Below are 25,667 nucleotides of genomic sequence, written 5' to 3'. Positions count from 1 at the left end.
AAGAAGAAAGCTCATTTTGACCTCGGGTCATCACGAAAATGATGCATAATTTATATGTTATTTGCATTGAAACTCGCGACGCTATTCAAGAAAATGAAATATGTTTGTTGTTATGATAATCGGCGAAATATATTTAAAATTTGGTGGGTGCTTCATCAGCGCACGCCAATTTTTGAGATAAAATTTCTTCAGTTTACAGTATTATATATGTAAGATGATTTTCAAATTAATTGAAATAAACACATGTGTTGCTCTGAAAAACGAAGATTTTATTTTTATGACAAATACACTACATAAGTGATATTAATAAACTGTTTTATATTACGTAAATAAATGTCACCTAAAAAACAAAGAAACGACATTTAATGTTTATTTCCTCAACTTTTTCTTAAATATTTCTTGACCTACATTAATTAACCTCTATTATCTTATTCTAATCAATAAAAATTGACACTTGTGACTGTGACATTTGTGACATCCATGACAGATCCATCATAGACATCATAACCAATAGATAAATAAAGTGAACCATATTAAAACTAAAGAAATACTATTTCTTTACATATATATTCATATAGAAATTAACATTTTTACAAGAATTTATGCAACTGGAAGCCACCACAAATCTCAATTAATGATATCCCAGATGACGAATACATAAGTATTCGAAAGCTCGGAAAATACATTGAAGTTAGTCTACATTGAAGTTTAATTGCCACGTTCCCAATAAGAAAACGCTAACTCAGAACTTTCAGGACCATAGCATGGAAGTGATTCCCTCCTACTGTTTCCCATTTTTTGCTTTCGTTCTAAATTTCTCTTTCTTAGGTCTTCCATCTTCTCTGGGTACCATCTATTCCTTGGTCTTCCTTTTTTCTTGTTCCTCCTTGTTCTATGCCCATAATTTTTTTTGTTGCTCTGAAATCTGACATTCTCTTTATTCTTCTCTCTTCGTTGACTCATAGATTCACTGTCTTTGCCATTTCTATAAAGGCTCTGAAAGATTTCTCAAGCTGGTTTTCCGATGTTAAAACATCGTCTGCATATGCCAGTAGTTGCCTTGTTTTTAGTTCTGTTCAAACCGATTTCACGTACTTTCCATTCTAATACTACATCCAACAGCGTAGTGAATAAGGATTTCCCTTTTTTTGATCATGTGTTGGTCTGGAAATATTTTGATATTCTTTGATTTGCCTTTACCTTCGTTTTTGTATGTTCATCGTTCATAATGTTGTAAGCTGTTTGGAAATCTATGAAGACTGAGTAAATTGGTAGATCGTATTCATAATTTTTTATTTGACATTTTTGCTTTTTCTGGAGTTTCACGTGCTATTTTAAACTCGCCAAAACATGTGATTTGAACGCACCAATCGCTTCTTCAGGTGTAGAAAAACGTTGATCTGGATCTGCGAGATTAAGGAGAAATCACTGGGTGTCAAACAAGGACTATACAACGGATGGCCCATCAATACAATGTTTTGACTGTTCAAAAACGTTTTCGTTTGAATTGATGCGTGAAAACTTGCATTGTTGTGCTTGAGAATGATTCGTCTTCTGCGAATGGTTTCACTGATTGTTTATTGTCTAACAAATATAATGATACCATTCAGAATTGAATGAGTATCTGTAAACAACTCAACTAGCACTCGTATAAGAACACATTCTGGGTGCGTTCACCATTAAAAATGTCAAACTTCACGATGACATATTCTCAAACTCAAACCATCCTTCGTATATTGAAAGATGCATTTTTTATTTATTTTAGACTAAGAACTCATGGACCGCACTGCGTATTTAATATTTTTTTGTCAAATATTAATGAGAGAGAGATGGAAATTCTTAATTGATAAAAAATTGTTACAATTTGTAGTCAAAAACTCAAAAACTTTATTATGGAAATGTCAGATTTGATATATTCATATCAGTGTTGCCATAAACTTAAGTAGCAGCCCTCATATACGTTTTTTTATAAACTATAAATAACTTTGATATTACTAGGTTTATACTTCGAAGGTGATAGATACGATATTTTTTGTGTTTTCTAGTAAATTGATTGCGAAAGGACATTCGTATCTCCCGATTGAAATCGTTAATTAATTTGTGGGTGGAAGCGGTGAAGCTTGTTTAGCCAAAGTCAATCCTTCACATGGTTTGTCAATTTGAAGCGACCGCAAATTCTCCAAGTAGCCAGTTTCCTGATCCGCTAATCCTGAACTCTACTATCCCATAAACCATCCAACTATTCACTAACCGCCGTTTTTCTGATACAAGTGATGCAGAATTGATTGAAATTCGATATAAAATTATGACTTTTTTTTTTAAAAAACCATCATCATTATACTTCAACAAATTTCATTTTGTCTAATGCTTTTCTCATGAAAACCGCACGTTTTCTCGAGGAAATTTATCAACTTTATATCTGAAATTTGCAACACACTCTAGCGATAGGCTTTCTAAATTAAACAGACGCCCTTTTAAACATCTGTCTTAGTTTCTGCGTTTTCAGATTTAAGCAGATGTTCTCCATTCCGACAACTTCTTCGTGGGGAGTGTTTGCAAAAAATTATGCCGCTTTCTATTCCATTAATGTCCCTTTTGGTTACAAATTTACATAAAGTCCAATTTATCAAATTTCTGTCTTTCTTAGGTACATATATATTAAAAAAATCATCGTATACGGTCTCTAGTAGGCAAATGGTGATATTTTTCAAAATCGTTTTCTCGTAGCCATATTAATAACAATTACGATTGTAATGCAACATTTTCAGATACACAGAATGTTTCAAAATTAGTTAAACAAATAAAAAATATGATTTTAAAAATGGAAATTCCTATAATAGGTGAAATTTTTTAATTTCGAATGAGGTTTCAAGTACCTAGTCTGTATAACCCATTTTCCCACATGAGACCATAAAAAAGAGAAGCCATTTTAAAATATCGCATCAATCAACAGTTTAGGACATTCAAAATAATTCTTTTGGGACACCACGCAGCATTAGAAATAGTTTCTATGTTATTTGATTTCCCAAAATGATTCACTAAATCCAACGGGTCAGCAGAAATTTATGCGGATTCTATTTTTGAATCAAAAATAGGTACTTAAAAAATACTTTTTTAGAAGACGCCATCTAAAAGTTGCGTTTTGAGTGTTCCATGTAGTGAAAGTTACAGTTCCGTACTGCAAAACACTTTCGGAACGCTCTGGAGTAAACAACTCTAACTTCCTTAAATGTGACTCCAGCTACTTCAATGTTGACAGTTGATAGTTTCACTTCGATGATTTTGCATAACCTTAAATATTTAATTTTCTGAAACTATTTGTTTTATTCGAAGTTTTGTGTAAATTAATGAATAACAAAAAATGATGATGAAAAAGAAAATTAATATTGACATTGCAAATATCATTAACTACATTATATTGTTCAATAAATAAAATGTTTATAATTCTCTATTATTTATTTTCTTTCCTCGGTGTAAAGTTTTGGATCTTATGCGTCGTCTAAAAAATGTTGAGTATGCCGTGGTTGAAATACTACTTTGTTGGATTCACAATTCTCAGACTCGTCCAACAAAGTAGCACTTTCAGTCCTTGGCATACAAATAACTATTTTTCCGACACGTTGGTTAGGTTAGGTTAGGTCTTTTGATTTATTTTTGTAGAATAAATCCCACTAAGTTAAAATAATTTGAAATAATTAACATTAACATTCTAACATAGCATAATACCTTTCTACTTATCTGCCATCTGTCGAACATGGTACTATTTGAATAAAAGAACTTGTGGAAGTGGTTGACACATGACAGATGTCTGTGTCTTTAGAACAAAAGTCGTGAAATATATGTTCTGTGCTCCATTCTGTATAAACTAATCGATTCGATTCATAGATTTTATGTTTAATACTAGTTTCCAGTGTTTGAAGTTGCATATGCAAAGCACCCGCGGCGAAATCAGCCTAGCTTCAAACCAGTACAACAGTTTCACTGTGTGGTTTATCATTTTAATTTATTCAAATTTATAAATGAATAAAGTTGAAATGGGATTTAGATGAATCCGTAGGAACGCATAGGGAAATTTTATTCTAATTTCCGACGAGGTTTTGTTTCGATATTGTTAAATGAACAATTTGAATTTCTATTTGATAAAATTATACAATTAAGAAACTTTTTTGAGCTTCTGTAACTCATTTTAATTAGTTATTTCTGCTATGCAACATCAAAAAATTCACGATAACCCGAGTGGTGCTTCATATTAGGTATATTTAGTAAACAACATAAAACAAATTTATTATCAAATATCACGTCTCAAAACATGAATAACGAAACTTTTAATTTATTTACTTTTCGTAATACTTTGTCGAGGGTAATTTTATTATTCATATTAAGTCATAAAAAATGGCACGTGTTTGTGGTAATTCGCCACGCGTGTTTTGTTATATTCACGTTAAGGACCTTACTTCGAATTTTCCAACCAAGACAAATTGTGGGTGTCGAAAGTATTTACTAACCATCAATTTGGATTTTCAAGTAACAGAAATGCCCAAATGATGCTAGTTTCTCCCACCTTAATAATGTGTACTATAGCCTAACCAGCCATCACTTCACTACAACAACTTTTTGTGATTTTTCTAAGGCTTTCGATTGTGTTAATTATTAACAATTAAAAAATGGCAGGGGAAGATTTCTCGCATGGTTTAAGTCATATCTTACCAACAGAAGTAAGTTTGTAAGAGTTGATGCAAATCAATAGAATGTGGAGTACCCTAAGGCTCAGTACTAGGCTTTATTTTGTTTCTTCTGTTTATAAACCATGCCGTCTATTTAGAAATTAGTCAGGAGTTTCTCTTGGAGCAGCCCTGACCTCAGGACACTTCATAGGACCATATATAGTGACCTAAATCATGGTGCGATTCTAATAAAAATATATTAAAGCCTTTTTTATTGAATAACACCACAATTGACGTCGTTGAAACTGTAAAATTCTAGGGGCTAGTTGTAGAACATTCCTTGAAATACGAGTTACATATTGACGCCTTATCTAAGAAATTAAGTTCCACCTGTTTTGCTCTGAGAACAGTTTCCAAAGAACTGAACTTATCCACCCCCTTAACAGTTTATTATGTCCTTATTGAGTCGCATCTCCGATATAACTTTCCCTTCTGGGGTATGTTTGGTGCGACTCAATTTAAGCGAATCTTCCAACTACAAAAGAGAAACTTCTTTGAAAAATTAAAAATTCTGACTTTTTCTTCCTAATTCATCTTTGAATCCGTTTGCCTAATTCGTAAGCATGCTTTACCAATTTCAGAAAGATTAAGAACGAGGTGCACGAGCTTTATCCACCTACTCCACGTTCAGAATTAGTTAAGGGCTCAATATTTTACAATGCGAAAAAATGCACAATCACTTGCCAATTGGAATCATCTTCTCCCGCATTTCGCAATAATTTGAGGGCGTATTTAATGAAAAGAAAGTGCCTTCTACTCTGTAAAAGACTTATTCTAATTGTAATATTTAATTCCGGGCATGCATTGAGATTTTTTTATGTATATTGAAATTTTATTTTATTTGTATCTTTGTTTAGTGATTTTTATGTTTTTTTTTTATTTTTTCAAGTTTTTCTCAACAATTTTTTGACAATAAAACATTTCCATCTCTCTCAAGAATATTTGACACAAAAGTATTAAATACGGTCCATGAGTTCTAAGTCTAACATGGGATGAAAGATATAAATAAAAAATGTGATCATCTTTCAATATACGGCGGTTGGTACTTTTAAGTTTTGACATATGGCAACACTGAAATGTCAAATCTGACATTGTCATCGTTTGAGATTTTTAATGGTGAACGTACTCAGAACCTGTTGTTATATGAGTGCTATTTAACTTGTTTACAAATACTTGAAACGTTCATCTTGATCAAAAGAAGGGTCCCATCGTTTTTCAGCTCTAGAAAATCAAAAAATCATCCCATTTCGATGAATTTTTTTTTAAATCTTCGTTTTTACGGATTTCATATAGTTTTATGAGTTTAAATGAGATCATAAACGCACTTCTTCGCATATAATCGTTCATAACTTTTTTAGAAAGCATTAAATGCAGTTCATATATTTTATATATTTTGGAAAAAAAACATTGAAAAATGTTTGTTTGTTTATTTTTTATCTCTAATAGAGTAGTAATATACCATTTTTTTAATAGTGAAAATGTTCAATTTTTCAAAGTTAACTTTTAATATTGTACACTTGATCACAATAAGTAATTTTAAGAATGTTTTTGTTCGTAAAACTTTTATAATTACTTATTAAAAAAGGTACAAATAATTATATGTGAGAAAAGGTCAATTGTTGTAAAAACATGATGAATCAACAGTTTTGTATAAATCTTTTTCTCAATTTGTTCGTTTTTTTTTGTGTAGATTATGAAAAAAATATAACATCTTAATTTGATTATTCGGAAAAAAGTTATCAACAATTATACGTGAATATAAGTTTTCATATTTTTTTACTCCTATAATATTTTTCGTAAATCCGCTGTAAAAACAAAGATTTAAAAAAAATTCATCGAAATCGGATGATTTTTAGATTTTTTCAAGACAGAAAACGAGGGGACCGCGAAAGTTCAAAATTACCAAAAGAGGAAATGAAAAGTTAATCACATACGAAGCCATATCGAGCAACTTATAACGATGGTAATGTAGAAAATACTTCCACAAATCGTTCAAATGCTTCTAAAGTGTATTTATCTTAATGGAGGATACAATTATAAAAATTTTTAAATAGTGTTAATGTGATTAATCATAATCAACTACTGTTAATATTTCGCTACATTGCAAAATCTACAAAAACTCTCTCTCTCTCTTTTTTATACGATCGCAATTTCAGTATCTAATTACCCGTCCTGAACTATTCTTCTGTTTAATCATTTAGCACACTTATTAACCTTTCAGTACTTGGGGGTTTCATGGAACCAAATCTAGTATTAGTTGGTAAAAAAGTTTAATCAAACTGGTTCAATAAAAACTCATATATTGGAAAAACTAAATCAACTAATCTCGAGATTAGATCAATACGAAATAAGGTTCGTTTTGAACTAGGAGATGATGAAATTCAAACTAACAAATATTTTGTAATCTTTGAAGGCCGCTTGACATGATGCAATGCAATGCGAGACGCACTATTTCTTAATCAAAACCGTGCGCAGAAGTTTGGCTGATCGTTTCATGCAATATATCGCACTTGCAAAATTATCGATTCTATTGCAATTCTAGGGAAAAGTCTGGTAAATTTTCGCGTAACAACTAACCTGTCAATCGAGCTCCAAAAGCTAGACAGCGGCATATATCATCATTGCCAGTTATTCACTGAACATTTTTTTCTTATTCATTTCACTTTTTTTTTCATTTTTAAACTACCAAAAAATGTTAAATAAAGTTTGAGGTTAGGGATCTGCTTAATTTCCTTATGGAAACTATAATCCAGTATTAAGAGACTGACATAATGTCAAACGACGTGAAATATTGATCTACGAAAGATTTTGACTTTTGGACCTTACCTACACTGCATTCAGTTTTAGATAACGGCATGGATATTGTCTTCAAATTATTTGTAGCTTAAGTTCGAATTCTCTCACTGATGTTTGATTTTCTTTGTTCTACTGAGTTTTAAAAACAACCAATTATTTTTTTTGTAAGTTTTTGTTATAACAACAAATCTAATTCAATAGAGAATATTGTGATATGTTTTCTTGTATGTTTGGAAGCAAATTAGGCCTTTTAGTCAATAAATACTTTTCACATAAATCACTATTTCATAACAAATCGTTATATTTACTGAAAGAGAATTATTTATAATAATAAATTGCTTGTGAAACAAGGAGAATTAGGTGTGATTAATCATTTTTCTTCAACACACATTCCAATATTTTTTCTAAAGAGTTTTTTCGTCATTAATCAATCACACTCTATTGTCTGCACATCTATTGACTACAATAAAAAATTTACTGTAAAACTGAAGTGAATCCATATCCATTTTCGAGAAAAAAAAACAGAAGTTATTATTATAAAAGGAAAATAAAAAAAGTATAAGTTGAGATTATGAATTATGAGTTTGAAACGCTAGATAAAATTTTTTGTTTATTGTTCACGTGTATTTTTGAAATCGAACAACTAGACTAACGTTAAATCCTCTATTTCTGATTGTGCTTTCGCTGGAAAAAGTTTATTTCAATAAAAAGAAGCGATTTTTTATTATGGAAAAGAAATTGGAGACATACACTAAATACATGTTAGTCAAATAAAACTGAAACCGAAAACGGATATTTATTAAATTAAGTTCATGATCAAGATCTGTCTCAAGCTTGTAGTTTCAGGTCCTAAAATCTCAGATATTGTTCCGAGTGGTAGATTTGATGATGAGTTTTGTAGTCAATTTGTAATTGTAGGTTCAGATTAGCATCAAATAAGTTGTGTTCGGCCTAGACGGAGACGCGTTAGAACGATTTTTTGGTAGTACTGTACATGGTTTCACGGAGTCTTCTACGTGGACGTTGACCATTTGTTCCATTGATCATTTTACGTTTCCATTAGAAAGTTCACGCACTTCCTACATCGTTATTCACAGCTTCTTTTCAACCTCTTCGTTTCCTTTTATTCCAATATGTGAAGGAATTTGATAAAATGCAGTTTTTTTGATGTCACGAGGATGTATTGATATCTAGTTAGCTTAGACCAGTTCCATGCATAAACAAAATATTGCGTTACCATAGCAACGAACAATAACTTATTGGAAGTATCAGTGTAAAGTTTAACGTCAGAAAAGTAAACCAGAGTTAAGCAATACATTAAAAGGAAAAAAGAATGTCACCGAAATTGTGAAAATCGAAAAATTGGAGTATCGAGCCATCATCAAGAACCTTTATTTGAAAGGGTTAAGATATAAGCAGATTTACGAATATATGCTTAATACTCATGGTAATCAATGTCCTTCGTATGCAACCGTCAAAAATTTGACTGCAAGCTTCAAAAGAGGTAAATTTTCCATTGAAGATGATGATCGACCGGGAAGGCCAGTTTCTGTGTCTGTCCCTGAAAATATCGATGCAGTTCATAACATGATTTTATCAGACCGTTGAATTGGGCTAAAACGGATATCTGAAGCACTGAATATTTCATACGAACGCGTTCATTATATAGTTCACGTCAATTTGGACATGAGAAAAATTGCTGCAAAATGAATCCTAACCAAATCTTTGATGAATGTTGATCAAAATGTGCAAGGGTAGAAGCATCGCGTTCGATCTGTGCTCGAATTGAAAACGATGTAGACTTCTTAAACAGAATTGTTACTATGGATGAGACTTGGCTACTCTACGATCTAGAAACAAAGCAACAATCGATGGAATGGTGATACTCTGATTCTACAAGACCTAAGAAGTTTCGTGTCCAAAAATCTGCTGGAAAAGTTCTGGCTTCAGTTTTTTGAGATTGCCATGGAGTAATCATGATTGATTTTTTGGATAAGGGTAGAACAATAACTGGAGATTACTACTTCGACATTACTGACCACTCTACGGGAAAAAATCAAAGAGAAAATACGCGGAAAGATATCAAGAGGTGTTTGGTTTTTGCAAGACAACGCTCCTGCACACAAATCTCATGTTGCCATGCAAAAAATTCGTGATTTAGGGTTTGAATTACTAGAACACCCCCCTTATTCACCAGATTTGGTTCCGTCCGACTACCATCTCTTTCCTTAACTGAAAAAAAGTTTTGGAGGTCGTAAATTTTCTTCCAACGAGGAGGTAATAAAAGCTGTGGAGGTCTGGTTTGCAGAACAAGAAGAAACATTTTTTTTAAAGGTCTAGAGACGTTGCAGGTTCGCTGTAATAAATTTATCCAATTAAGAGGAGAATATATTGAGTACTAAAATATTTTGACATTGAAATTTTGTTTGGTTCTATAGTAGGTTAAGAATTTTTCAATATATCCTCGTATCTTGTTCGAACGGTTTTATCGAAGGTGGTTTATTAACTTTTATATCTACTCGTTCCGGGTAATAACATGATGACATTAATGCTGATGTTTTTACAAAATAATAGATCTTCTTCCTCAGAAATTACCATAATAGTAATGGATAATGCAAGTTCCATTCTGGTTCTGTCTTCTTTTTGTTTTCTTCATAAAGATATTAAAAAAATATGGAATTGATGGTATTGCAGAAAATGGTGAAAACATGATGGTTACATCTCGATTATCATTGGGAACTAAACCCGATTGGACTGATTTAAGCACAGATAAAGTTCCAGAAGTTCCATTAAACAATAATTCTTTCAAAATGGGTGATGTTGAACAGTTGTTTTTGGAAATCGTGAATAATATGTAGCATATGGAAAGTCTGTTAAAGTAGTTAATCGTACGATTAAATGAGAAGAGAAAATTTGAAAATTGGAATATGAAGTTTTGAGATGCGAGATTCTTTTTCCATTTCGATTGAGGTACATTAAAGATGGGATTTAATGCATTAAGTGTAGAAAAAACGTTGATCTTGCAGTTTATTTTTGATCTGCGGAAATAAGAAGATATCATTAGTTGCTAAGCACGGCGGATGACCCCTGAATTCAATGTTTTGATTGTTCGACAACGTTTTTGTTTGAACTGATGTGTGAGAGCTCGTATTGTCGTAGCGGAGATCGATTCATCTTCTGCGATTGGTTTCCCTGATTTTTTGTCAAATAAATGTGTACCAATCAAAATGGACCGTTATAGAGCTACCAACTCAATGCTCAACAAATGCTTATGTTTTCCTTGATTTTAAGTCTCTTTTTCATATGAGCTCCATTTTTTTCTTATCCAAAGAGACCTAACGAATAACCTTCAAAAATTTCTTAACTTATTAATTTATCTGTAACAATTTTTTTGTATTTGCTACTTTTACTTCAGGAATAGTTCCATGATCTCCCAAATTTGTAATTTGCATAGAAAGCAGTGATAACTTGTGGTGAATAAGTTTAGGCGTTCAAAAGCACTTTAACAATCAATATATAAAATAATCAGATCGCATAAAGACAATTAACAATTACCTTAGTATATTTTTCAACATGAAGATTTGTCATTAAGATAAAATGAGTCAAAATGTACTTGCTGGTTCAGATGAATATTTTATAAAATGTTTTTGTCTAAAAAAAGGTTCATTCAAGCGATTACTACTTTCATTTTTGTTATATAAAAGGATTCTCAAGTATTTCAGATTGATTTTTTATCTTTTTTAATTACAAAAAGTGAAAAATTCGGTCTAAATTAATAAAATATGCTTTTCAATAGAAAATATTCGAGTCAAATCAACACAGTTCACTTATTTTTGTCTTACTACTGTTTCCAATTGAGATTTCATACGATCCAATCCTCTATTCATTGTCAAGCTTTTGTTCTGTGTAACATAGTAGACAGAAGACCATTATTCTGCCTCGGTGGTTCTATTTGCATTTTCTCAGTTTCGTTACTCGTATGTTGACCAATAATGAGCATTTAGGGCGCTTCTGTTCCGAGAAGACGGAATCTTGATTAAATAATTTGAAATTTTCTTCTCGGTCATCAAGGCATATATTTATCATGACAAATTTGTGTTTGAAAATTTCCACACGCTCAAACAATTTGAGTTTTGAGCTGAAATTTCAATAGGATATTTAAGAAAGTTGACTGTATAAATAAAAAAAATCAGAAAATTGATTGTCTTCTTAGTATTGAGAAGACGATGGTTAAAACTTGTTCAATATTTCATGACAAACACATGCGTGTTTGAAAATTTCCACACGCTCAAACAATTTGAGTTTTAAGCTGAAATTTCAGGAGGATATTTAAGAAAGTTGACTGTATGAATGAAAAAATCAGAACTTTGGTTGTGTTCTTTGTATTGAGAAGACGATGGTTCAAACTTGTTCAATTTTTTATGACAAACACATGCGTATTGGGAAATTTCCTCACGCTCAAATAATTCATTCATAAAGTCATGTGTTATTATGAGAGTTTCATTGTTAATGGAGGGCGGTTCCACGAGAAAATTTGGATTGTTCATAAAACCAAAATGTTTACGTAGGAAATCAAATCTGCTAGATTAGGATCGTGGTTGCTGATCAAAAGTCCGCTCGAAATCAAAATCAAACGTGATCCAGGGAATTTTTACGTCAAAATGTCGATCAAACATATTCTATTTTAGAAACAAATATACAATCAAAACAATAGGCTCGTTCCGATTGGTTTTTGTACCATATTTGACAGTTTGTATTAACTGGTATCTTTGTTATACCTACTTTAAACGCCTTTATATAAAACAATTTCAAGTTTGTACGATCTTTGTTGGAGTGTTTATAGTATTTATGAGTGCATAAATTTGTATAAGACCAGTTACATGTTCCAAAAACATACATACCATAAACTAATTCATTTGTCGTCAAAAAAAAAACATAAAAAGTCAAGTGAATCCAACGTAAACAGATACAAAAATCCTCCGACTTGCTCACCGTTTTAGTAATGTCCCAGCTGCTGAAATTCTGGTTTTATTAATGTCATTTTCAACGCTATTTTTGTTTTTGAAATAACACTCCCAAGTGCTTATACGAAAAGTGTCAATTAGCTTTTTTTAAACATCTTTCTATTGTCCTACAAGACAATAAACTTTAGAAACTTTCCATCCGTATGGAGGAGAATATTTCTATATCAAGGTCATCCTTAGAGGTAAGAGGACAAGATCACGAGAAGTCTTTAGAATGTATTACGGCGAAACAAACACCTAAGATACCTAAGACAGTAAGCAAAGGCACTAATTTACAAAACAATCATTATCTATACCATAATCAGTGATGAGGAAACCAATTAATGTCTTCGCATTCGCCTAATGCAGCACCGTGTGATTATATCGATTATAAACACGAAAAATGATTGATTAACTGATGACGAAACCAATTTAAAGTCTTCGCATTGGCCCGATCCAGCACCGTGTGAATATTATCTCTCCCCAAACAAGAGATAAGTGGAAATTGATTTTATATCGAAGACTCGAAAGTTGATAGTACTTGTTATAGTATCTAATTACAAAAACTAAACTTTAAGAAAAAAATTCTATGATTCGTTTCTTATTAACAACATCTGTTGATGAATTTTCCTATTCCAACCATCCATAATTAATTGTTTCTAATCTAACAGGAAGAGAAACGATAAAATTTATCACACATAACTTTTATTCATATAGACGTTTTCTAATTTGAAATCGGCACGGAACGCATACATCATCATTTCTTTTTCTTATCCGAAACGTTGCCTGCTCTACCATCGCTTCCCGCTAATCTAGTATGTCACAGGGACGGAGTTCAAAGATCTATTATTATTATTCTTATTAGATTACATACGAAATTTGAATATAGAAAAGTCAAATTTTAGAAATAAGATAAAATGTTCAAATAAGGTTCTTCTAGATGAAAATAAAACAATATATACATGACTTGAGTTGTATATTCTTGCCCCATGTCTAGCACTTGACTAATTGTCCTGCAAAAAAGTTTGGATAGTCCCAAAACCCTGTGGATTAAAAATTATAGGAAGAATATTAAGTTTCCATCGTAGTTCTGTGAGAAAAGAACTGTTTACACAAATATTATTTAATACGAAAATACTTCCAGTATTATTTTTAAAAAATTCAACCGTCTACTAAAAGAAGTGATACGCCTCTGGATTACGAATGCTTCATCATTTTATTACCCTCTACTATTAAAGAAAAGACGATATAACAAATAGAGTACACGAATTCTGAACTCATTGCTGTCGTCAGAATAAATTAACACAAAAATGACAATATACAAAGTCATTTTGACGTCAAGAAAATCTACGATCTTTAAATGGTAAAGAAGTATTAGGTGAGCAGAGGTGATTTGGGACAATTTATGACTGCCTTGTCTTTGTTTTACTTGGTATTATCATTTTAATCGCACTCGCTGATTTGAAAACTTCTCAACCAATCGCTTCGAATATTTCCATCAACTAAAAGAAGTGATACGTCTATGAATAACGAATGCTTTAGTATTTTAATACTCTCTTAATCTTATAAATAGACTATAATGTCTCTCCATCCCCAAATAAAATTTCTCGAAGGCAGACTGAAAAGATGCGGTCAAAAACTTCTTCAATTAGATTTGTTTGTTCAATTCTCATTTCGTTCAATTTGATTTCAGGTTTTACTTTTAAGAATAATCTAGATTTCTCTTGATGAACAATATGTTAATGGTTTCGCATATCACGTAAAATATTTATTTTACTAAAATAACAAACGGAGAACGCCGCTGAAGTTGTGTGCAGCATTAAATTGGAAATTACTAGTCAAACAGATTAATATCGCAACTTAAAAGCACGATTGACCTCACCGGAGTCCTCTAACAGCACCTGCTGACACATGCAATTTCCATTTAGAGAATGAAAACTGCGAGTGTGTTATGAGAAAGTCTATCTAGAAGGTAGTTATAGCTTCTGACAAGTATCAACAGAAATCAATCACGATGATTTAGGGGTTGCTTCGAAGTAAAAGGTAATTTCAGGAAATGATGAACTGCAATTTATTGATAATAGATTGAACGACGGATTGTTTTGGTGGTGCTTTGGACTTTCTAAAGATATTATACATGGTGATATTACCATTTAAAATCATTAGTTGAGATCTATAAATAGTGCAACATGAATTAACTGACATTCAATAATAATTAAAATATTGGGTAGCGGAAATTAAGCTGCACGATCTGCAAGGACCAGCATCGCAGTTATTAACTAAATGAGGTGACGACTCCAGAAATCTTGAGCAAAATCCACTGGATGATCGTCAAGCTAGCAAACATACTAGGCATTTAAAAAAATGCAGTATATCGCATAACAACTGATAATTTGGACATGGAAAGCTGTATGCAAGATGGGTGACGCGTTTCGAAGCAAACCAACAATTAAAACAATGGACTGGAAAGGAAGAACCGGCTCCCAAGAAGGCAAAGACCGTTCCATTTGGTTATAGCGTCGGTTTTTTGATATGCAAGTGGGATAATTTTGATGGATCAACTTAAAAAAGGAAAAACTATCAATTACGCAAATTTGGTAGTGTGTGATGAAGCTTAAATAGCCGCATTTGGTTAAAAAGAAAGTGTGGTTTCATCGAGACAATACACCAAGTTACACATCTGTTATTGAAATGGCCAAAATTAATTAATCAAAGTATGAATTGATACCTCATGCACCATATTCTACAGATTTAACCTCCTCGGACTATTGTCTGCTCCCAGACTTGAAAAAATTACTTTGTGGTCAAAAATTTTACAACAATGAAGGGGTGATATCAGAATTTGATAGCTAGTTTGAGGAACTTGACGATTCTTATTATACAACTGGTATCGAAAGAAAATTTTTGTGTTTTCTTTCGATACTAGTCATCAAATTACTATTTACTAAAGGCAGTGGCGAAAATTTTGCATAAGAAAAAGAGTAAACAAGGATACAAGTTGTCATTATGACATTTCGTATCTATACACCACACATAATGTCAAAATTATTCAAAATAATATTTTGTGTGTACGATAAATAAGAATAAAATTATCAAAATATCGTTTTCATTATACAATGGAAGTTCTAACAACTTATACAGGAGAAGAAGAACAGTTAGTATCGTCGGCACTGAAGAAGAAAGAAGAAAAAATCTACACGAATCGTGTTTTAGAAAAGCATTTCATTCTTCGTAATACGTCGATTCAGTATTATTTTCTACGGCTGTCGGTAGAAAGCAAACGAAAACTTATTATAAAATTTGTGAAACGACTCAACTCTCCTGCAAGTCTTTATCAAATATTTAGCGTCATGTCTTTGGGTCACGCCAAAATGGACGTCTACTCGATCGTAGATCCCGAAACTAATTTCGTATACGATAAATTAATCCTGGATCATAATAGAATGTTGGGAGAGAAAACTTTGGAAGAAACCATCGAAAATGATTTGGAATGGTTCGAAACTTTAGACGACTATCAACAAATTAACCTTACCTTAGGATTGATAAGGATATCAGGAGGAAATGTTAAAAGAAATTTGTACATACCTCTATACAGGATCTACAGAAAATCAATATGTAAGTGTGTGAGGAAATATTGGAAACGAAGACTCATTTAATTTCCTTAGGTGAGTTGCATTGTAAACAATTCCCGAAAAGTGTTAAATCAACGGTTGTACTCGAGGAACCACCACAAGAAAATTCCCAAATTTACGATCCCAAACACCCAGAAACCATCGAAGTGGAAAAACAAAGAAAAAAATGGTTCGATTTAATACAAAAATATAAACAAGAAGTTATGCAAGAAACAACCAAGAAAAAAAATAAAGACAAGAAAAAAACGAAAGAAAAGGAAAAGAAAGCTACAAAGTCGAGTAAAAAAGAAAAGAATAAAGGGAAAGGTACAGTATGTGTGATAAAATAAATATAAAAAAAATAAAACTGTTATTTTTTAGCAAAAAAATTCGTGGATGATATTGTTACCTTCAAACAAATAGATCTAATCCAGCTTCTACCAATTTGGATTGTTAAAAAAATTTTCGGTTACATCGATACCAAAATTCTAGTTAAACTAAAGCAGGTCAACAGTTACTGGGCTTTCGTGATATCCGAATTGATTAAAGAAAAAAATGCTAGGCAAAAACTCGATGCCGCTCTGGATAAAATGAAAGCTGCTATGGACCAAGAAGTTTTCGAAAGAGCCGAACAACAACCCGAAGAACAACAATCCAAACCTATTGGAAAAAAAGTCTTCTACGAATTGGGCGCTATAGATAAAAAAATAGTTCCTAAAAACCTCAAAGGATTAGTCGACGCTGGTATAGATACAGATGCAGCTAAAGCACGCGTCGATGAATATAATATGATTACGGGAGAATGGGTGCATTTTCCAAGGTTCATGAAGGAAGATTTGGAATTGTATAGATTTAGACCTGGATTTTTGCAAGACGTTGGTGTTGAATTCGACATTGTGAATGAAATTGAAAGGCAAAAATCTTTTCTCACATACTCGTTATCGAAATCTGTTTGCAGTTTGAAGATTTCTATAAAACCTGAGATGCTAGATGAATGGTAATACTGATATGCTTTTCATTTTCCGTTAAATTAACATAATAGCGTCTTATACTTTTTTCTTAAGTTTAAAAAGGTAAAAAAGGTTTTCCATGAAATTTTTCTATTTTGTTTAATGGAAAAATCATTAAAGAACTTCTTAACAAAAATTTGAGATATAATTTTAATAGGTTAAGATAGATGATGATTAGAAATACAGATGACATCCTCAGCACAAATTTTTCGCCTTGTTCCAAGTGTTTTCTTTCGTGGTAGGTGTTATTGGTTATTTGGATCGCCTTCTGGTATCTCTTCCATAGAGTCCAGAGGGTTAAAAATATTGTTTGCTCTCGCTGGTTCATTGCCCTGGTTCATTACATATAGCTATTACATATACATATACGTGCAATGCTAAGCTGCAGTGTAAAATAGATAGGGCCTAAAACATCATTGAAGTATCTTTAAATTCGGCGAGAACCACGAAATCATCTCAAAAACTGCTAAATTTGTAACTAAAAATCGTGCTAAATGTCGGAATGCAAGTTGAGGACACGAAAATGATTTCCCTAGCGACAGGAAAAGCTATACCATTTTGTAAATCCGTTCAAGATAAGTCAAAAATGAAGTTTTTCGATATTTCGCTTCGGTTTCGAAATATCTATACTTAAAATCAGAAAAACCTAACAAAAACTGCTGAATTTGTAACTAAAAATCGTGATAAATGGCGGTATGCAAGTTGTGAACACGAGTACAATTTCCCTAGCGACAGGATAAGCTATACCATTTTGTAAATCCGTCCAAAATATGTCAAAAATGAAGTTTTTCGATATTTCGCTTCGGTTTCGAAATATCTATACTTAAAGTCAGAAAAACCTAGCAAAAACTGCTGAATTTGTAACTAAAAATCGTGATAAATGGCGGTATGCAAGTTGTGGACACGAGTACGATTTCCCTAGCAACAGGAAAAGCTATACCATTTTGTAAATCCGTCCAAAATAAGTCAAAAATGAAGTTTTTCGATATTTCGCTTCGGTTTCGAAATATCTATACTTAAAATCAGAAAAACCTAGCAAAAACTGCTGAATTTTTAACTAAAAATCATGATAAATGTTGGTATGCAAGTTGTGGACACGAGTACGATTTCCCTAGCGACAGGATAAGCTATACCATTTTGTAAAACCGTCCAAAATAAGTCAAAAATGGATTTTTTGGATATTTCGCTTCGGTTTCGAAATATCTATACTTAAAGTCAGAAAAACCTAGCAAAAACTGCTGAATTTGTAACTAAAAATCGTGCTAAATGGCCGTATGTAAGTTGTGGACACGAGTACGATTTCCCTAGCGACAGGATAAGCTATACCATTTTGTAAATCCGTCCAAAATTAGTCAAAAATGAATTTTTTAGATATTTCGCTTCGGTTTCGAAATATCTATACTTAAAATCAGAAAAACCTAGCAAAAACTGCTGAATTTTTAACTAAAAATCATGATAAATGTTGGTATGCAAGTTGTGGACACGAGTACGATTTCCCTAGCGACAGGATAAGCTATACCATTTTGTAAAACCGTCCAAAATAAGTCAAAAATGGATTTTTTCGATATTTCGCTTCGGTTTCGAAATATCTATACTTAAAGTCAGAAAAACCTAGCAAAAACTGCTGAATTTTTAACTAAAAATCGTGATAAATGGCGGTATGCAAGTTGTGGACACGAGTACGATTTCCCTAGCGAGAGGATAAGCTATACCATTTTGTAAATCTGTCCAAAATTAGTCAAAAATGAAGTTTTTCGATATTTCGCTTCGATTTCGAAATATCTATACTTAAAATCAGAAAAACCTAGCAAAAACTGCTGAATTTTTAACTAAAAATCGTGATAAATGGCGGTATGCAAGTTGTGGACACGAGTACGATTTCCCTTGCGACAGGAAAAGCTAAAACATTTTGTAAATCTGTCCAAAATTAGTCAAAAATGAAGTTTTTCGATATTTCGCTTCGATTTCGAAATATCTATACTTAAAATCAGAAAAACCTAGCAAAAACTGCTGAATTTTTAACTAAAAATCGTGATAAATGGCGGTATGCAAGTTGTGGACACGAGTACGATTTCCCTTGCGACAGGAAAAGCTAAAACATTTTGTAAATCCGTCCAAAATAAGTCAAAAATGAAGTTTTTCGATATTTCGCTTCGGTTTCGTAATATCTATACTTAAAGTCAGAAAAACCTAACTTAATCACATGGGGCTTCGCCTTTGAAAGCATTCGGAGCTTACTTCTAGTTTGATAAGCTCTAAAAGCATGGTTTTACATTCAATTATCAATGAAATCTTCAAATTATCGCCAAATATTTTTAAAAACAGACAGATATAGAGTCTGGAAAAAAATATAGTCCAGTACTCATGGTACTTCGTGACAAAATTTTCCTTCCACCATTAAATACAAAACTAGGTATCTTCTAAGTTTGTTTAATCCCTTGATAAAAGTGAGAACTGCTTATCTCACCAATTTGCCAAAAATTTCCTCAGCTACAACTAATATTTCTTCGGCAACAGATGTTCAAAATATGTAGTTTCTTCCAGTATTTATGTTTAACACATTTTTTAACCCCCCATATATTCTCGTCGTATGAAAACACAGTAAAATCGAGTCTGATTAAAGCGATTTCAAGTTTGCTGATGAAATAAATGCATTTGGAGTTGCATAATTGATAAATTTGAGAGAAATTACTTTCCAACAAGACAAACAAAATCACAACGAAAATTTTTCGAAAACGAAATTTTCCAATGTCTTTTCATTACCGGAATTAAAGGACTACCAACGATTAATTAAAAAGTTTCATCTTGCAAATCTCGGAAGAAATATTAGGAAGCCCCAAAGTTCTTTTCATGTTCGTTTATTACTTTTCGCAGTGCTAGGAGTTTAATAACCAGTTAGTTCTTTGAAAAATTTAATTAATAGGCTAATGACGTAATTTAAATGTAGTTTTTGGGCGCTCGTTATTTTAATATGCTTTCAAATTCAGATTAGTGTTAAGACTGAAATCTAAGCAGTTGACAACCATTGGATGGAGGAGTTATATATATTTATTACACCGAAAACCAATAAGGAGTTATACTTGTTAAAAATAAAAACTATTCCGAAGAAGCAGACGTCGTAATATTTTTTTAGACGACGCCATCTAAAAGTTGTTCCGTACTGCAAAACACTTTAGGACGCTCTAGAGTAGACAACTTTAACTTCCTTAAATGTGACTCTAGTCACTTCAATGTCGACAGTTGACAGTTGACTGTTTCACTTCGATGATTTTGCATAACCTTAAATTCTACTCTACTCAATAAAATGCCCATGGATGATGAAATATTTGGCTTTAAAACAATTGGAAAGTAAATGAATTAATTCTTAAGACTTTTTTATTGAAAAATCAATATTGAGTCAAACCGTTCTCGTATCTCCTATCATAAAAAACAAAAATTGTACTTATATAAGTAATTGGTAAATTATTATCGACACTTTCCATTTCGATTATCGATCTCCATTTCATTTGAATCATTTTAGGTTTATTCTCCAATACAAAATTCATATAACGACTTGCAATATTTTCTGTGCATGTACAAACTATTTATATATCTCTAATTAGCGTTTTTAGGCCAGTTGGTAGTATGTATTTGAAAATTTTATGCGTTTTCAAATTCGAATTTAGAAATTCAGTTGGAAATAAGTGGATTTTTCAAACGAAAACGAAGCAATATTAAACTATTAATGATTGTATTATTGTATTTCTTTTACAACAATGATAGGTAGCACAAAATACAAGTAGCATTTTTCGTTTCCTTTATATATATATATATATATATATATATATATATATATATATATAATCAGTGCTCTAAACTATACTCGATGTAAAAATTCAAAAAAATTTTTATTGGTCATTAACTGGCCTAAAATTAATTCACTGCATATTCAAGAAGCCTTTGTAATTTACGAAAAGCCCCGCATGCTTGCAATCATTATAAAAGCTTTGAAACCACCACACCTAGCAGCTCTCCATAACGCGCCTAATAGCCTATGCAACCAATACATCATCGTCTTCCCATCTTAGATCACACACATACACACACAGTATAATATTGCGAAACACACGAACTTAACCAGTCTTCATCTGTTTGTTATGTGAGACGGTATTGCGCGATAAACTACGATTAGTAAAACATAACCTATAAATCGGCGTTTTCAAGTGTATAATGTACAAATTTGACTGTTATAATTCGCAGTTTTTTGTGAGTGGTTTGTAAAATAAGTTTGTGTGTGGTATTTAAACTGTTATTTCAATATGAAGACGATTTTATTTGTATTTGGTGTATTGTTCGTCCTTAAAACACGTAAGTTTTTATTTTTAGACGTGTAATTTGTTTTGCCAAATATTCGGATTGTCAACAGCAATGGTAATTGTGGTTTTTTTGACTTGTCTATTATGAAATATTCACACCTGTTTATTTTTATAACACCGAAATTTAACAAAAATCCAATGATATTGGTGTAAATAGTTTAACCATAACGTGAAAATAATCAATATCGAATTTGAATTGTATGATGTGTGTGTGTCAATTCGTCTATTGAATTTTTTATTATTTTTAGGTTTTCAATGATAACATTATTTAATGTTATTCATTCATATTAATCGTGTTTATAATGTATAAGCAGTTTAATTTGGGTTTTAAAATTTCAAAAAAAAAAAATAAATGATAAGTAGGTGTTATTGTTATAATAAATCGGCAAAATTTATTTATCTCGGATTATTTTTAGGCCTGGTTTTAGACAATAACCGCCATATTTTGTGTCAATATAAATTGTCTATTATTATTGGGTGTAGTATCGATAAAAAGTGTTGTTTACTATCAAAATTTATTATTATAGAAATTAAATAATCAAAAAAATTCACTCCATAATTTGTTATAAATAAAAATATGAACTGGAATTTACAGATTTCTATACCATTGTTGAATTAAAACAAAATGGGTACGAAATTAAAAACTCTGAATTTATAAAGCACAGTTGAACTCAAATAAATTTGCTGATGAAGGAAAAATATTATCAAGTGAATATGAACCGTTAACTTTTAGCAAACTTGCAAAAAACTTTACATAAACTTAATTAGAATAACTAAGGGATTTTTTGCAGGTGTACGAAGCTTACTTCAGAATTATTTGAATACATAATTAACTAAAATTGTTTAAGTATTATTGAAATAGTTATTTTTCATTTTAATTATCAATTTGAGAATTTTTTTGACGTTTCGTTGTAAAACCACCGCGCATCTACTCTATCATATTTACTTGAACAAGCTGCTTCTTACCCTTCTTACCCTTCAATTGAGTAACAATCTCCTATAATTTCGAACTAGACTGGGACTCACGATGGATAATAAATTTCTTTGGAACAAACACGAAAAAGAGATAATCACCAAATGCTCAAAAGCCCTGATGGTGCACAGGGAGGAATCGAGGCTGTAACCCAAAGATCCTACGGTTGATGTACATGGCAATTGTTACATCAATCATCACATATGGGACAGTGGTTTGGGGTACTAGAACCTCGAGGTTGCTTGCTTATGTGCGACTGGTGCCATTAAACCTTGCCCAACAGCTGCACTAGAAGTGATTCTAAATCTCCCACTTCTCCACATAGAAATCATCAAAGAAATCCCGTTAGTAAATAATGACCAACCCTGGGACATGCCTCAGGATATTGCAACGAATAAGTTTAGCTTCGAGAAAAACTTCACCTCAATAATAAAATGCCATTAAATTGTATACGGATGGATCAAAAACAGCAAACAGAACTGGAATAGGAGTGTACGGGTCCAGAAACAAACACTCTGATAGCCAGAGCTAGCAGATAATGCGATGTGCAGATTTTGTTGTACAGAGGACGAAACCTCTATCCAAATTCTCTGTGAAACACTAAGTAACTTCAGAGCACTACACCTGGGTGCGTATGAAATAGAAAACTATGATCTCTGGCAATTAAAACCATACTACATTCTAGATTTTTTGAAAGGAGTGGAATTGAAGGATCAGCTGTAAACACTGGGTTCTCCTGCAAGACACGATGGATCCTTTGGATCGCAGTTTATACGAAATCCAAAATTAATACATGCATACAACTATTGCATAATCAGATCATCAATTTCATAAGTCTTGTATGTAGGGTTATGTACACGTCTGTTCATTGAATTAACATCAAAGTCTTGGGACAGATTTTTGTCAGTGTCAATTTACTTGACAGTTGCCATGTTCACCAATATTATCGCTTTTTCACTATGACTACCATACTCGCATTAAAACCTAGTTGAGTTTCCAGTCTTCTGATAGACCAGCTATCTTCCAATTTGTCCATAATGGCAGTTTTTGTAAATTTCAGTTAACTAAGGAGGTATTAAGTACACTTTTACTTCAACTGAACTGAAATTAATTATTTATCTGTCATTGACAATGACAGTGACATTTAGTTGGAACCCTGATTACGCAGGCAAAATTTAAATGTATGCATTTTCAGTTGACAGAAGTGTATTTGTATGACTGCGTATTAAGAATCGAAGTCCATTATTTCGACTGTATTTTTCCTTTGGAATGTAATGATTGAATTTTTTAATCAACTCACTTTCAAAGATCGAAATATTCTCCGACGTACAAGGCTATAGATTTTATCAACAAAATCTGAAATAGTTTATGTGAAATTTTGACAGATGACATTAGACTCGTGGCGGAAATTAACAGTATAAATACCAAAGCGAATGTCTAACCGTTTTTGTATGACGAGAAAGTTTTAAAAAAATATTTAATACGACAATTTGTGACCATTATCTATTATATATTAACTATGGTCAGAAGTAACATATTATATGGTAGCAAACACAAAATTTAACATGGTAACCTAAAAAAAACCGTTTCAGTTGTAATCTCATCCATCATAACCTCAAGTATATTGATGAAATTAATAGAAAATTAAGACAGTTTCTAATGAAAACTTTGTGTTCTATTTATTTTTGAACTGTATAACTTGAACGATGGATATCATGTTTGTGTATTTTATAATTTTAACTACCTCGTAAAAGTTTGTTTTTAACTTTTATCTGAATTCTTTATTCAAATGTCACGTTTTGTCCTCGATATACATATATCTACGGATTATTTTTCTCGTGCCAAAAAATTCGATAAAAAGCTAAACATGTCCAGCGAAGGTGTCAAATTTATATGCTAACAAACAAGGTTTACGTTTACAGCTAAAAATTACGGAGATATGGGTCATTCCGTATCAAGTGATTAAATGCCAATGCCACTATTTTTTATGTATACTACTTAAGTTGAAATCAAATGGAACTAACTTTTTTATTAGAAGTTTTATGAAAAAAAGTTATTCTTAAAAGTTCTACATGGTCCAAATGTTAAAATGCAAGCATCAGATATTAATTTTTTAAAGTAGTATACGAGGTTTGTCAAAAAATGTGTATTTTTTGCAAGTATCTTTATTTTTCACAATTCAGAAAAATGTTATAAGTTGTTTTGTCCTACAGCTTCGACATATCCACCTTCTCTTTGTAAACATTTAATTATTTTTTTCTCAAACTCTTGTATTACTTTCCTTATCATATTTGGAGTAGTCTTTTGGCATCTTCAAAAATAATCCTCTCCAAATGGTCATCGCTGATAAACCTGCTGTTTCAAGTAACAAAAAAGTTAAGGAGAGTCAAATCAGCAGACCTAGAAGGCCAAAAAATGAATACTTGTGAATCACCTTCCCATTAGACATATTTTCAAGGAGTACTAAAAAAATTGTTTAAACTTAAGTAGACACACTGTATATATCGAAATCGATCAAACCAATTCACACGATTCTTTATTATCAACATGGGTTGTCAGATTCGTGATATACATTCTCGCTTCATTTGGTTTTGTTCTTGCAGGTTTAATATTTGAATGAGAGAGGCGAATCGCATTGAAATAGCCTCATTTTCTTAAACTACCGTACTTCCGCATTGTTGAATGTTGTTTTTAAATTATCTATATACTTTATATAGGACGTCTCGTAACGAGAAACATATAAATCAAAACTAACAGAACATTTACTGTAGATTACTAAAAAAAATTCACTTGTCTATTCAAAAGACGTTGATAAATGACGTCATAACTATACAGGGTGTCCCACATACGAACCGATACAAACCAAATTCACTTCTATACGAAGTTAGATGCTTGAAGAGGTTAGATAGGGCTCAAAATTGTTGAAGACATTAAGTAATGGTAAGTAGAAGGCGATTGAACCATTCTGGTTTTTTTTTTCTTCTTCTTTTAATCACTTAATGACTTTAACAATGTCATACAATATTTTTAAGTCAAAGGGTTGTAGAGAAATGAATTTTTTTCAAAATTTTGGACTCTACTTTAAGATCCTATAACTATCCGAGGTTTTATTTCGGTATAGAGGTAAATTGCTCCCAATTGTCGTATTTTGTACCCCCTATACTCCACTGCTCTTTATCGGTCTGTTTAATATTT

General features: G+C 31.9%; 2 protein-coding genes across 2 annotated transcripts in view; both read left to right on the top strand.

Moving 5' to 3' along the window:
* Nucleotides 1-15,530: 15,530 nt before the first annotated feature.
* On the top strand, nt 15,531-17,270 carry LOC130903738 (uncharacterized). The gene is made up of 3 exons (XM_057815987.1): nt 15,531-16,138; nt 16,189-16,461; nt 16,516-17,270. Exons 1-3 carry the CDS (start codon nt 15,640-15,642, stop codon nt 17,133-17,135), a joined length of 1,392 nt encoding a protein of 463 aa, XP_057671970.1. The 5' UTR covers nt 15,531-15,639; the 3' UTR covers nt 17,136-17,270.
* A 3,900-nt stretch (nt 17,271-21,170) lies between these two features.
* LOC130903779 (cysteine-rich motor neuron 1 protein) overlaps nt 21,171-25,667 on the top strand; it is a 161,020-nt gene continuing 156,523 nt past the window's right edge. Inside the window, exon 1 of the mRNA XM_057816101.1 lies at nt 21,171-21,491. Coding sequence (XP_057672084.1) covers nt 21,443-21,491 — 49 coding nt within the window. The 5' untranslated portion in view covers nt 21,171-21,442. The remainder of the gene's footprint in view (nt 21,492-25,667) is intronic.

This window comes from Diorhabda carinulata, chromosome 2 (genome assembly GCF_026250575.1).
Source record: "Diorhabda carinulata isolate Delta chromosome 2, icDioCari1.1, whole genome shotgun sequence".
Taxonomy (NCBI): Eukaryota; Metazoa; Arthropoda; class Insecta; order Coleoptera; family Chrysomelidae; genus Diorhabda; species Diorhabda carinulata.
This window is presented reverse-complemented; position numbering and strand designations above follow the sequence as displayed.

What these genes read in the sequence shown, in the direction of transcription:
- LOC130903738 (XM_057815987.1), top strand. Translation starts at nt 15,640, where the DNA reads ATGGAAGTTCTAACAACTTATACAGGAGAAGAAGAACAGTTAGTATCG. An exon ending in GATCTACAGAAAATCAATAT is followed by an intron (nt 16,139 to 16,188) that starts GTAAGTGTGTGA and finishes TAATTTCCTTAG; the next exon opens with GTGAGTTGCATTGTAAACAA. An exon ending in AGAAAAGAATAAAGGGAAAG is followed by an intron (nt 16,462 to 16,515) that starts GTACAGTATGTG and finishes GTTATTTTTTAG; the next exon opens with CAAAAAAATTCGTGGATGAT.